A 12,900-nucleotide genomic window follows, 5' to 3' on the forward strand; every position below is an offset into this window, starting at 1 on the left:
AAGATCAGCTAGCTTGGAAAGTAAATATACACGTAGGCTACGTAGTACAGCCTTCACCCCATTGACTGAGCAAGTTATCCCTCTGCCAGCAAAGTATCTGCCACCGCATCCCAGAGAGGCATCCATCCATACGGCACGATTTTAACCTTACCCAAGACAGGACAAGCAATCCATTTAACAGTACAAAGCAGTTAACAGTAACCAAAACAGCATTAGGGGGTTTATAAATAATAACAAAAGGATCCACGTGTAATATAAACCAAAAGTTTATTTCTACCAATTTACCCAAGACACTAGAGGAATGAGTTTCCAGAGGGAAAGGGAAGGCCGTCTACTTACATTAACAGGCTTGAGCTCAGTTGTACTGTATCGTATAACACTAGTAAAGCCACTTAAAATTACAGAGAAGATGGGGGGACCTCCTTAAAAAGCCAAAAAACGTATGCTGGTTGTCCTCGTCTACTAGCCAAATGCAAACATTCACTAGACAAGCTTACAATGAAACCTTTGATTAGTTTTAATCCCTTATCTCACCTCACCCCACATCTGAAGCCATGCAACTCGCATCAAACACTCAGCAAGGGAAAATGTTTTACTAAGCCTAGAAACAAAAAAATGCTATCGTTTTATTTCAAAAGCTTCTGAAAGCTCTGCTCCTGTTTGTTGGCAAATCCAGTAGACATGTAAAATACAACCATACAATACATTAGATTCAAAAAGGTACCAAAAAGTACAGTTAAAATAACATTTCCATCTCTGGAAATGTAAATGGACACAAAACAATATAAAATAAAAAAAAAAGGTGGAAAAGTGACATTTGCTTCCCCAGTTCCTCACTTGATCTGTACATATGGAGTATGAGTCCACATTTCTGCCAACTCCAAAGGAAAAGCCAGAGCCCATGTTCGCTGTGGCCGGACCATGGATTTCTTTTTTCTTTATTTACTTTAGACCTTAAGAGAGAAACATGGTGCATACAGTTACTGACCATAACCAAATGGCATTTAGTATTACACACAGGGACACCACGATGTTTATGAATGACTTTACAGTTGTATACTTATATTAAAATGAACAAACTCACTCAGTGAGAGGAGAACATCAAAGGGGACATGACACCTAGCTGCCATACCTAGCACCCCATCGGAAAGGCCCTAATGCTTATACTGGGTCAACCACCACCACCACCACCTCAACCCTTATTGATCAAGTAGTGTTTATAGGGATGCATCTTAAATGGTTGGCACATGGAATGAGTCCATTATTAATGAATTCCACCCCACTCCCCCCGTTAACAAACGTTTGAATGGGATCAGACTAGATGGGAGAAATTTTGGAGTCAAAGGCACAAATGGTTACAGCTAGATTGTCATATCACCATAGATGATGCAAAAAATGCATACCTGCACTACATGTGATCAGTATGGCTTGTAGCTACTCTGGTGGCCTCCACGTCTTGGAGTTTTCCCATAGCCTGCATTGCCCTGGTCTGGAGGACAAGAAAGAAAGGGACTGAGTGTCTTCCGTACGACAAGTACCAACAAAGTTTCTCACATTTGCGTTGTGGGTGGTTATCGCTTACTGTAGTCGTAGCCACCCCCATAGCCATAGTATCCAGCGGAGTAGTCGTAGTTCCCATAGCCTCCGTATCCGCCGTATCCTTGCTGTCCACTGTAGCCGTAGCCCTGGTTACCATAGCCTTGGTTCCAGTAGTTGTTGTATCCACCACCTTGGTTCCAGTTCTGGCCCTGACCTGAGAAGATTACGTTACAGTGATTAGATGCACATAGAGCAGAGTTATATAAACAACTACTTTGATCTTGGGACTGGGGTGAGAGGAGCCAATTTAGAACCCTTTTTGCCAGGTTAAATCCACACCAAGTGTTTGGTGTTGATTCTCACCTCCACGGCCCCTGCCTCTTCCTCCTCCACCTCCACGGCCGCCAAACTGCTGCTGCTGGTACACCTCTTTGGGCTGGGCTATTTTAATCTCACACTGGAACAGATCGGTAACATGAAGACTTAAGTCAGACATGGAAAAAACCTTTGCCACACTTACTGCATGGATCTTCAATGTAAGGGTGACATGTTCCCTGAGGAAACCACCACTGATTTTATTTTTTATACAGAAATCAAGAGCTTAATTTGAAAGAGACCGTGCACAAACACACAATGCATTGACTGCATTACAATTTTTTACCTTGCTTCCACTGACGTTGTGGAATTTCTTTTCTAGCACTTTTTTGACAGGTGTTTCATCCTTATACGTGATGAACACGAACCCCCTTCTCTTTTCCGTCTTTGGGTCCTGTGGAAGCTCAATCGTCTCGATCTGCAGGTCAAAGGAAAGAGAAAACAATTACTGTTAAAACACCAAGTCAGTGTTATCCCCAAAGAGAGATGTTGATACTGTACCTCGCCAAAGGTTCCAAAGTACTCCTGGATATCATCCTTGTCTGTGTCTGGGTTGAGGCCACCAACAAAAATTTTCTTTACGGGCTCCTTCTTCATAGCCATGGCCTTCTTGGGGTCGATCTGTCGTCCGTCGAGTCGGTGTTCCTTCTGTTCCAAAACCTAGACAAAAAGGAAGAATGGTCAGAGAATGAAGAATGGCAAATAGTTGTATGATGTTGCCAAGTTGTAATATTCCACATGGAAACGACATGCAGTTCTTAGAGAAAAGTAACAAACCCCCAAAATATGTCATCATCTTACCTTGTCTACACTGACTGCTTCTTTGAATAGAATAAAGCCGAAGCCTCTTGACCGGCCTGTCTGCTGGTCCATCTTTATGGTGCAGTCCGTCACTTCACCGAATTTAGAGAAATAATCTTTAAGATCTTTCTTACTTGTGTCCCAGCTAAGTCCTCCAACAAACATTTTCCTAGCAAAGAAAAAAGGAAAACTGACTAAATATGATGGTTGGGTAACAACTGCTCTAAAAGTGTTTGGGAACATCTAGTACAGGGTTCCCCAACTGGCGGCCCTCAGGACCAATTTGGCCCGTGTGTGGTTTTATTCGGCCCCCCAAGTTCTGAGCAAAATTGAATTTGTTGTTTTTTTGGGGGGGGGGGGTTTCATTGTTGGACATAAGACTAATACACCTGGAAACCAGCTTCAAGTTATTTTAATTTAAGAAATCTGTTCCCATGCATAATAGAAATACATGTGATCGTATACATTTACATTTTAGTCATTTAGCAGACGCTCTTACCCAGAGCGACTTACAGGAGCAATTAGGGTTAAGTGCCTTGCTCAAGGGCACATTTATGTCATTTAGCAGACGCTCTTATCCAGAGCGACTCACCAATTGGTGCGTTCACCCTATAGCCAGTGGGATAACCACTTTACAATTTTTGGGGGGGGGGGGGGGGGGGGGGGGGTAGAAGGATTACTTTATGTAAGCAAGGTTTGAGATGACTATGTTTTAGTCAAATATTGTGTGTAATATATATATATATATATATATGCGCCTTTTTGCAGTCTACAAATTATTTGTAGTTATTTTCTGGCCCCCTGACAAACTGCTCCGGAAAAAATTGTTGATGATCCCTGATCTAGTACTACTACAAATCTGAGGCCATTGCTGACGTAGGAAGGCTGGGCCTACTACTTACTGTATGTCCAAAACCACGAAGGCCAATCATAAACCCCAAATCTCTGATCAGAAACAGTCCGTTATGTGACCTAAACAGAATAAACAATATAGCCCTGCAAAAAGATAATCACCGGCGAGGGAGTGTTACATTTGATCGCTGCTGTAAGTGCCCATCCCCCCTTGCTCCGCACATGGCGCCAACAAAGCCAGAGGAAACAAAGAAGCGATGCAATCCATTCGCACTCTGCTGAGATCTAAGACATTTCTACACTCACCCTGCATCCTCCTCGCCTTTGCTGGCGTTGATCTGTCCGCCTTCGCCCTCTGTGGCACCATTTTGCGAATCTTCTCCCTCTACTGCAGTCTCGTCTTCTATGCAGGCTTCGGTCTCTTCCTCGCCTTTATTCAGGGGTTCGGTCTCTTCCGTTTCATCCGCTGTTTTGGCTCCGTTAAAATCCTCCTCGCCTTCGTGGCCGTTTTCTGATGTTTCCATTAACTGTTGCTCGGTGTCAGACATTTTATACTAGTTAGGTTTCCCTTTCCTGCACAAAATAAAACATTGTTACAAAAGGACCTGTACAATTATGTAACCCACTCGCAGTACATGCTTCGCCATTTATTTCTATGCCAGTGAATACATTCCCCCACCATTTTGGCTGGCAAGATTGTCTCCCATACATTTACAGAAAGCCATGTTTCCAGAATGCAAACGTAACATGGCAATCGATTCAACGAATGAGGGTGCAACAAAGTTTCCATTCTTGCACCGACAATATAACAACCAAATATCGTCAAACAATGTAACTGTATCGCGCCGATAACCGTTAGCATGACCCATACCACTCCGTTACGTAACGCGAAGGCCACGGTAACTGTTTTGCTATCCAAATATTACTGTCACATTTACGCCTAATAACGAAAATAGTTATTCTTATGGTACTTACACAAATAAAATAAATAAGATGGAAAAGAATCCCCTAAAGCCGCTTAATGATCACACAATCAGGAAAATACTCTTCAAGATGGATTCTCCCATACAACGCCAACTCGTGGTTGGTTTTATAGTACCGGTTAAACAAAAAACGAACTTTCATTTAGGGGGCCTCTGATTTGATCCCCAAAGCTGCCAATCATGGCTATGGCCAATTATGTACCCCGATTCACGTAAGAACTTGCAGTACCTTTTCTTAATTAGGTACATTCTTGAAGGAACAAGCCTGCAAACTACAAAACAATATTATTATATAAAAATAAAAAAATGGGGGGGGGGCGGGCCAAGAGACCAGAGGTGGCAGAACTGAGTGCTCGGGTTGGGGTGTAGGGTTTGAGCATAGCCTGAAAGAAGGGAGGGGTAGTTCCTCTTGCTGCTCCATAGGCAAGTACCATCTTGTAGTGGATGCGAGCTTGGACTGGAAGCCAGTGGAGTCAGGGCCAGAATAATGCAGGCGCTTACCGGGGCTGAAGCCCCTTGCCCAAGAGGCAGCAAAAAAAATAAGTAGGAAATATATACAGTATATATTATTGACATTTTCATTGTAGTCATTTAGCAGACGCTCTTATCCAGAGCGACTTACAGTTAGTGAGTGCATACATTTTCATACTTTTTTCATACTGGCCCCCCGTGGGAAACGAACCCACAACCCTGGCGTTGCAAGCGCCATGCTCTACCAACTGAGCTACACGGGGCCTTCATATTATATATTTTATACTTTTTCACTGCAATCGCCAACCACAGGAAGACTCAGGAGCACGCTCTCAATGAGTATAGACAGTCTGCTGCAGTCTGCTGCCACTCTGCCAATCATCAGATTGGGGGAGGAGAGGAGGTAGGGGGACCACATGGTTAACTGAGGGGCCCTGCCTTGATTGGGTAACTGATTAATAAAATAAATAAAAATAAGATGCATAATAAATAAATGTGACTGGTCAATTGTGTGAGTCAGGGGCTGGGCCCCACCTGTAGGGTGCCCAAGAGGCAAAAAAAAATACAATTACATTATTTTTTATTATTATACTTTTTTATCCAACCACAGGAGCCCACTCTCAATGTTCAAAATACACCAGAGAGCATAATTTAGCCACAGAGGATCAATAGTTTATCAAAAAAATAGTATGAAAATGTATGCACTTACTAACTGTAAGTCGCTCTGGATAAGAGCGTCTGTTAAATGACTAAAATGTAAATGTCAAAATAACTGTGGATTAAGTTTTATCACAAGCACAAAAGTATTTATCCCCCTTGGCGTTCTTCCTATTTTGTTGCATTACAACCTGTAATTTAAATTGATTTCATGTAGTGGACATACACAAAAAAAATAACTTGTTTCCAAAAATTCTAGAAAATAAATAACGGAAAAGTGGTGCGTATTCACCCCCTTTGATATGAAGCTCCTAAATAAGATCTGGTGCAACCAATTACCTTCAGAAGTCACATAATTAGTTAAATAAAGTCCACCCGTGTGCAATCTAAGTGTCACATGATCTGTCACATGATCTCAGTATATATAAACCTGTTCTGAAAGGCCCCAGAGTCTGCAACACCACTAAGCAAGGGGCACCACCAAGCAAGCGGCACCATGAAGACCAAGGAGCTCTCCAAACAGGTCAGGGACAAAGTTGTGGAGAAGTACAGATCAGGGTTGGGTTATAAAACAATATCCAAAACTTTTAACATCCCACGGATCCCACGGAGCACCAATAAATCCATTATAAAAAAATGGAAAGAATATGGCACCACTACAAACCTGCCAAGCAAGGTGGGCATTAATCAGAGAGGCAACAAAGAGACCAAAGATAACCCTGAAGGAGCTGCAAAGCTCCACAGCGGAGATTGGAGTATCTGTCCATAGGACCACTTTAAGCTGTACACTTCACAGAGCTGGGCTTTACCGAAGAGTGGCCAGAAAAAAGCCATTGCTTAAAGAAAAAAATAACCAAACAGGAACTGGGAAACTGGTCAGAATTGAAGGAATGATGGATGGCACTAAATACAGAGAAATTATTGAGGGAAACCTGTTTCAGTCTTCCAGAGATTTGAGACTGGGACGGAGGTTCACCTTCCAGCAGGACAATGACTCTAAGCATACTGCTAAAGCAACACTTGAGTGGTTTAAGGGGAAACATTTAAATGTCTTGGAATGGCCTAGTCAAAGCCCAGACCTCAATCCAATTGAGAATCTGTGGTATGACTTAAAGATTGATGTACACAAGCAGAACCCATCCAACTTGAAGGAGCTGGAGCAGTTTTGCCTTGAAGAATGGGCAAAAATCCCAGTGGCTAGATGTGTCAAGCTTATAGAGACATATCCCAAGAGACTTGCAGCTGTAATTGCTGCAAGGGTGGCTCTATAAAGTATTGACTTTGGGGGGGTGAACAGTTATGCACACTCAAGTTTTCTGTTTTTTGTCTTATTTCTTGTTTGTTTCACAAAAAATATTTTGCATCTTCAAAGTGGTAGGCATGTTGTGTAAATCAAATGATACAAACCCCCCAAAAATCCATTTTAATTCCAGGTTGTAAGGCAACAAAATAAGGAAAAATGCCAAGGGGGGTGAATACTTTTGCAAGCCACTGTATCTGCAAAAATTAAGGAAACACCAACATAAAGTGTGTTAAAAGGGAGTTGCGCCATCATGAGCTGCCAGAACATCTTCAATGCACCTTGGCATAGATTCTACAAGTGGACCTAAACCATGCCAGGAAAATGCACCCCACATCATGACTTATACGTTGTATCCCTTGTTTACTCAAGTGTTAACTTTATTTTGGCAGTTACTGGTATGCCTACAGGGAAGGCTGCAGTTGGGGCAAGTGTGACAAATATAGGCTACAGCTTGTTGCATTGTGGCTATAGACATATAATCCAAAGCCTGGGCTATTGTTTGTTTGAATTCAAGACCAGATTGATCTGTTTGTCAGAGTAGCCACTCATTTCGTTCATGATGATCTCTGCATGTGTAGTTCCCACCGTAAAGCATGGAGGAGGAGGTGTTATGGTGTGGGGGTGCTTTGCTGGTGACACTGTCTGTGATTTATTTAGAGTTCAAGGCACACTTAACCAGCATGGCTACCACAGCATTCTACAGTGATACGCCATCCCATCTGGTTTGGGCTTAGTGGGACTATCATTTGTTTTTCAACAGGACAATGACCCAACACACCTCCAGGCTGTGTAAGGGCTATTTTACCAAGAAGGAGAGTGATGGAGTGCTGCATCAGATGACGTGGCCTCCACAATCCCCTGACCTCAACCCAATTGAGATGGTTTGGGATGAGTCTGACCGTAGAGTAAAGGAAAAGCAGCCAACAAGACTTGGAAAAGCATTCCAGGTGAAGCTGGTTGAGAGAATGCCAAGAGTGTGCAAAGCTGTCATCATGGCAAAGGGTGGCTATTTGAAGAATCTGAAATATAAAATATATTTTGATTTGTTTAACACTTTTTTGGTTACTACATGATTCCATATGTGTTATTTCATAGTTTTGATGTCTTCACTATTATTCTACAATGTAGAAACTAGTAAAAACAAAGAAAAACCCTTGAATGAGTAGGTGTGTCCAAACTTTTGACTGGTGCTGTAAATAAAAACGTTTTTAGTAATATAAATCAATTTATGATATTACAGTACTGTATGAACATATTAGACTGTGGGCAATGCAATTAGTTATGGCAATTATGTAAAGATTCAATAATGTTGCATGTTGTTTATCAGCAGTCAAAGAAATGAACCTCATAAATGGTCAGCTACACACTGCACAGGTCTTTATGTGCAGTTCTTATTTTGTAAACCATCATACTGTAGGCAATCTTCTCCTCCTCCCCAAAATAAAGAGGGAAAAAACAGGTTCCTGTTGTCAAAATATAATTTTTTATTTCATCACAGGATTTTATGTAACACTGTTTCCTGAACATGAATTTAACCGATAAAGGCACATGCATGGTATTTTCTAGACTGGGCAGCCGAAAGTGGGCGCTAGACCTACACTATCGTCTAGGACCGACGGTCCGCCATTAAAGCTAGTTAAGGAGGAAAATTATGCCTTTGCAGCCTAAATGGAGGATGCTTTATGTACGAGCCGGTCCACGGGTGACACGAGTGTATTACCAGCTGGGCACATCAATCCTAGACGATAGTGCAGATCTAGCGCCCACTATCGGCTACCTAGGCTAGGTATTTTCCCCATCTCTGTTTTTTATTTTTATTTCACCTTTTATTTAACCAGGTAAGCCAGTTGAGAACAAGTTCTCATTTACAACTGCGACCTGGCCAAGATAGAGCAAAGCAGTGCGATAAAAACAACAACAACACAGAGTTACATATGGGGTAAAACAAAACAAAGTCAAAAATACAACAGAAAATATATATACAGTGTGTGCAAATGTAGCAAGTTATGGAGTTAAGGCAATAAATAGGCCATAGTGCAAAATAATTACAATTAGTATTAACACTGTAATGATAGATGTGCAAGAGATGATGTGCAAATAGAGATACTGGGGTGCAAATGAGCAAAATAAATAACAATATGGGGATGAGGTAGTTGAGTGGGCTAATTTCAGAAGGGCTGTGTACAGGTGCAGTGATCGGTAAGGTGCTCTGACAACTGATGCTTAAAGTTAGTGAGGGAGATAAGAGTCTCTCTGTGCTTATGCTGCTTCCTCCCCAGTTGCTCCATTAAATATTTGTAGGTTTGTTGGGATTATTTCTGACCAGCCAATGTGCCAGCCAAGTCTTCGGAGAAAAACACAAATAACTGAATTCGTTTATTCAGAAATAACGCTAAAAGCAAATGTAACAAGTACTGAGGTTGATATTTGTATGTCCACATTTCTCATTCCACCCTGAAGGGGGCGACAGGCTTCTGTTTGCAGAGCTCAGTGAATCCCCTGAGCAATGTGGGGTTCACAAACAGCTGGACAGAGAGACTTGAAAATGGCTGTCTAGCAATGATCAACAACCATCTTGACAAAACTAATTTTTTAAAGAATATGCTAATATTGTACAATCCAGATGTGCAAAGCTCTTAGAGACATACCCAGAAAGAGTCACAGCTGTAATCGCCGCCAAATGTGATTCTAACATGTATTGACTCAGGGGGTTGAATACTTATCTAATCAAGATAGTGTTTTATTTGTCATATTTTGTAAAAATACAATATAATTTTGTATTTTGTGTAGATAGTTGACAAAAATAATACAATTAAATTCATTTGAATCCCACTTTGTAACACAACAAAATGTGGAAAAAGTCAAAGGGTATGAATACTTTCTGAAGGCATTGTAAATATTTAATGTGTGTTTGTTTAACTTACAGTGGCTTGCGAAAGTATGCACCCCCCTTGGCATTTTTCCTATTTTGTTGCCTTACAACCTGGAATTAAAATTGAATTTTTGGGGGTTTGTATCATTTGATTTACACAACATGCCAACCACTTTGAAGCTGCAAAATAATTTATATTGTGAAACCAATAAGAAATAAGACAAAAAAAACAGAAAACCTGAGCGTGCATAACTATTCACCCCTCCCCCCAAACTCAATACTTTGTAGAGCCACCTTTTGCAGCAATTACAGCTGCAAGTCTCTTGGGGTATGTCTCTATAAGCTTGGCACATCTAGCCACTGGGATTTTTTCCCATTCTTCAAGGCAAAACTGCTCCAACTCCTTCAAGTTGGATGGGTTCCGCTGGTGTACAGCAATCTTTAAGTCATACCACAGATTCTCAATTGGATTGAGGTCTGGGCTTTGACTGGGCCATTGCAAGTTATTTAAATGTTTCCCCTTAAACCACTCGAGTTTTGCTTTAGCAGTATGCTTAGGGTCAATGTCCTGCTGGAAGGTGAACCTCCGTCCCAGTATGCTTAGGGTCATTGTCCTGCTGGAAGGTGAACCTCTGTCCCAGTCTCAAATCTCTGGAAGACTGAAACAGGTTTCCCTCAAGAATTTCCCTGTATTTAGCGCCATCCATCATTCCTTCAATTCTGACCAGTTTCCCAGTCCCTGCCGATGAAAAACATCCCCACAGCATGATGCTGCCACCACCATGCTTCACTGTGGGGATGGTGTTCCCAGGGTGATGAGAGGTGTTAGGTTTGCGCCAGACATAGCGTTTTCCTTGATGGCCAAAAAGCTCAATTTTTGTCTCATCTGACCAGAGTACCTTCTTCCATATGTTTGGGGAGTCTCCCACATGGCTTTCGGCGAACACCAAACGTGTTTGCTTATTTTTTTCTTTAAGCAATGGCTTTTTTCTGGCCACTCTTCCGTAAAGCCCAGCTCTGTGGAGTGTACGGCTTAAAGTGGTCCTATGGACAGACACTCCAATCTCCGCTGTGGAGCTTTGCAGCTCCTTCAAGGTTATCTTTGGTCTCTTTGTTCCCTCTCTGATTAATGCCCTCCTTGCCTGGTCCGTGAGTTTTGGTGGGTGGCCCTCTCTTGGCAGGTTGGTTGTGGTGCCATATTCTTTCAATTTTTTTATAATGGATTTAATAGTGCTCCGTGGGATGTTCAAAGTTTCGGATATTTTTTTATAACCCAACCCTGAACTGTACTGCTCCACAACTTTGTACCTGACCTGTTTGGAGAGCTCCTTGGTCTTCATGGTGCCGCTTGCTTGGTGGTGTTGCAGACTCTGGGGCCTTTCAGAACAGGTGTATATATAGAATTTTTAAAAACAAGTTATGTTTTTCATTTCACTTCACCAATTTGGACTATTTTGTGTATGTCCATTACATGAAATCCAAATAAAAATCAATTTAAATGACAGGTTGTAATGCAACAAAAGAGGAAAAACGCCAAGGAGGATGAATACTTTTGCAAGGCACAGTACATTTGGGGAACATGAGCTTGATCTCTCGCTCGGCTGAGGAGAATGAGTCGCTGCCATGCACTGCATTCCTTAGGTCAGGGGTGCCGTACTTGGCTCGCAGGCTGGGATACAACATGCACATGTAGCCTACAGTAAAAGTGCTGAGTCATGCAGTATTGATCGATCATATGCGCAATAACTCATATATGCAGTACACAGTAGGTATGCGGAAGTAATAGAATAACTAGGCCTACCCGTATTTGAACTGGATGGACAACATTTTGTTGCATATTGATAAATATTTGCTCTCATCAGTGAACTTCCATTGGGTGAAATCAGTAAAAATTCAGATAGCTGTCAAGGTCTCTCAAGACAAACCCCAAACCACACTGACAGACCCCCCAGTGAATCTCTTTTCCATTTGGGGTGAGAAGAGGATAGAAGAGGGCTGGAAACCCAATCCTCTGCCTTCTGACTGACCATTCTGGGTGTCTCCCTGGCCTTGGTGCAGTTCACAGGTCTTCCAGTGGGCAATAGCCCGGTCTCTGGTGATCATGAAGGCCGTTAGGCTTAGGAAGAAGAGCTTCCCATACTGCACTGCTCAGGACAAAGCTGCAGCTTCCGTTTCTGTGAAAGAGCAATTACACAAACAGTGATGAATGACAAGTGTACATGGCAGATGTTGAGCTTGCCTGTGGTTCAAACCAAAGCACCGCACTCAATAATCCAATCAAGTTCGTTTTGCCCATGTCCTCCATCTATGCCTTTTGGTTAATTACGCTGGTATTGTGCGGTTTTATTCCCTAGAGACGAGACACATTCATTATTTTCAGTAGGAGCCTCTGCTCTGGCAACACCCACTTTGTATTTACCCATTGCCAGTCACTGACGTGTCAAACTGTTCAGAAACTGGCTAGTGGCGACGCTATAGGCAGCATGAATGTTTGTAGTTCAACGGATGTGCTGCACGTCTGAATAAACAGTGAATACCAACCTGTAAAACAGTGAACCCAGATCTGAGAACGATATCCATCTCCTCAGCGTGGTGTATAGTCAGGTTTGATCAATCCAAGAGTTCTCTCCACGTAAATCCGAGGAGAGGGCATCTGATTCTTGCATTTCATTCATAACGTTAGCTCTTGTAGAGTGAACTCTCCCTCAATCTTGACAAAAACATGGTTAGTAGACGTTGAAATTAACTTGAACACTTATTGCAATAACGTAGCTGGACTTGGATCATAAATGGTCGAGTAGTCAATAGACGTCTGGTTCGGACTAATAATACTGACCCCATCGCAAAACCTGGCAGTCTGATGACGCGAAATATGACGTCAGCCAGCTACATGTTCAAATTGGCAATGGGATAACGCTTACATTTACAAGTACCAAGCGTTCAAAGTAGATAAACCTCAGGCTGATAAGAGCAAGGAAGGCCCATAGCTATCCAAGTTAAATATTTGTTACGTCCAACAAAGTTTCAGCTTGCTAGCTACAAACCTT

At 42.1% G+C, this 12,900-nt stretch overlaps 1 protein-coding gene and 1 pseudogene across 3 annotated transcripts; both read right to left on the reverse strand.

Annotated features, from left to right (window-relative positions):
- Positions 1–250: 250 nt before the first annotated feature.
- On the reverse strand, positions 251–4,755 carry LOC311107860 (heterogeneous nuclear ribonucleoprotein A/B-like). Of its 2 annotated transcripts, XM_084150429.1 has the most exons (9): positions 4,543–4,750; positions 3,874–4,140; positions 2,716–2,884; positions 2,416–2,574; positions 2,201–2,332; positions 1,903–1,996; positions 1,583–1,753; positions 1,404–1,489; positions 251–953 (listed from the first exon to the last, which is right to left on the reverse strand). In XM_084150429.1, the coding sequence occupies exons 2-8, from the start codon at positions 4,113–4,115 to the stop codon at positions 1,419–1,421; spliced, it is 1,038 nt and encodes a 345-aa protein (XP_084006555.1). In that variant the 5' UTR covers positions 4,116–4,140; positions 4,543–4,750; the 3' UTR covers positions 251–953; positions 1,404–1,418. The 2 variants fall into 2 exon arrangements, with proteins under 2 accessions (XP_084006555.1, XP_084006556.1); XM_084150430.1 differs by lacking the exon at positions 1,404–1,489 and having other exon boundaries at positions 1,555–1,753; positions 4,543–4,755.
- A 4,538-nt stretch (positions 4,756–9,293) lies between these two features.
- Positions 9,294–12,611, reverse strand: LOC311107668 (nucleoside diphosphate kinase homolog 5-like; annotated as a pseudogene). Its single transcript has 4 exons — positions 12,395–12,611; positions 11,999–12,027; positions 11,422–11,522; positions 9,294–9,325 (listed from the first exon to the last, which is right to left on the reverse strand). The product of its transcript is annotated as a nucleoside diphosphate kinase homolog 5-like (transcript).
- Positions 12,612–12,900: the final 289 nt, after the last annotated feature.

This window comes from Coregonus lavaretus (genome assembly GCF_964263955.1).
Source record: "Coregonus lavaretus genome assembly, chromosome: 32".
NCBI lineage: Eukaryota > Metazoa > Chordata > Actinopteri > Salmoniformes > Salmonidae > Coregonus > Coregonus lavaretus.

Bases quoted from the DNA above. Each gene is read 5' to 3' on its own strand.
- LOC311107860 (XM_084150429.1), bottom strand. From the start codon at position 4,115: ATGTCTGACACCGAGCAACAGTTAATGGAAACATCAGAAAACGGCCAC. The intron at 2,885-3,873 runs GTGAGTGTAGAA...TTTCTTTGCTAG, and splicing joins AAAGGCGAGGAGGATGCAGG to GAAAATGTTTGTTGGAGGAC. The intron at 1,754-1,902 runs GTGAGAATCAAC...TAATCTTCTCAG, and splicing joins AAGAGGCAGGGGCCGTGGAG to GTCAGGGCCAGAACTGGAAC.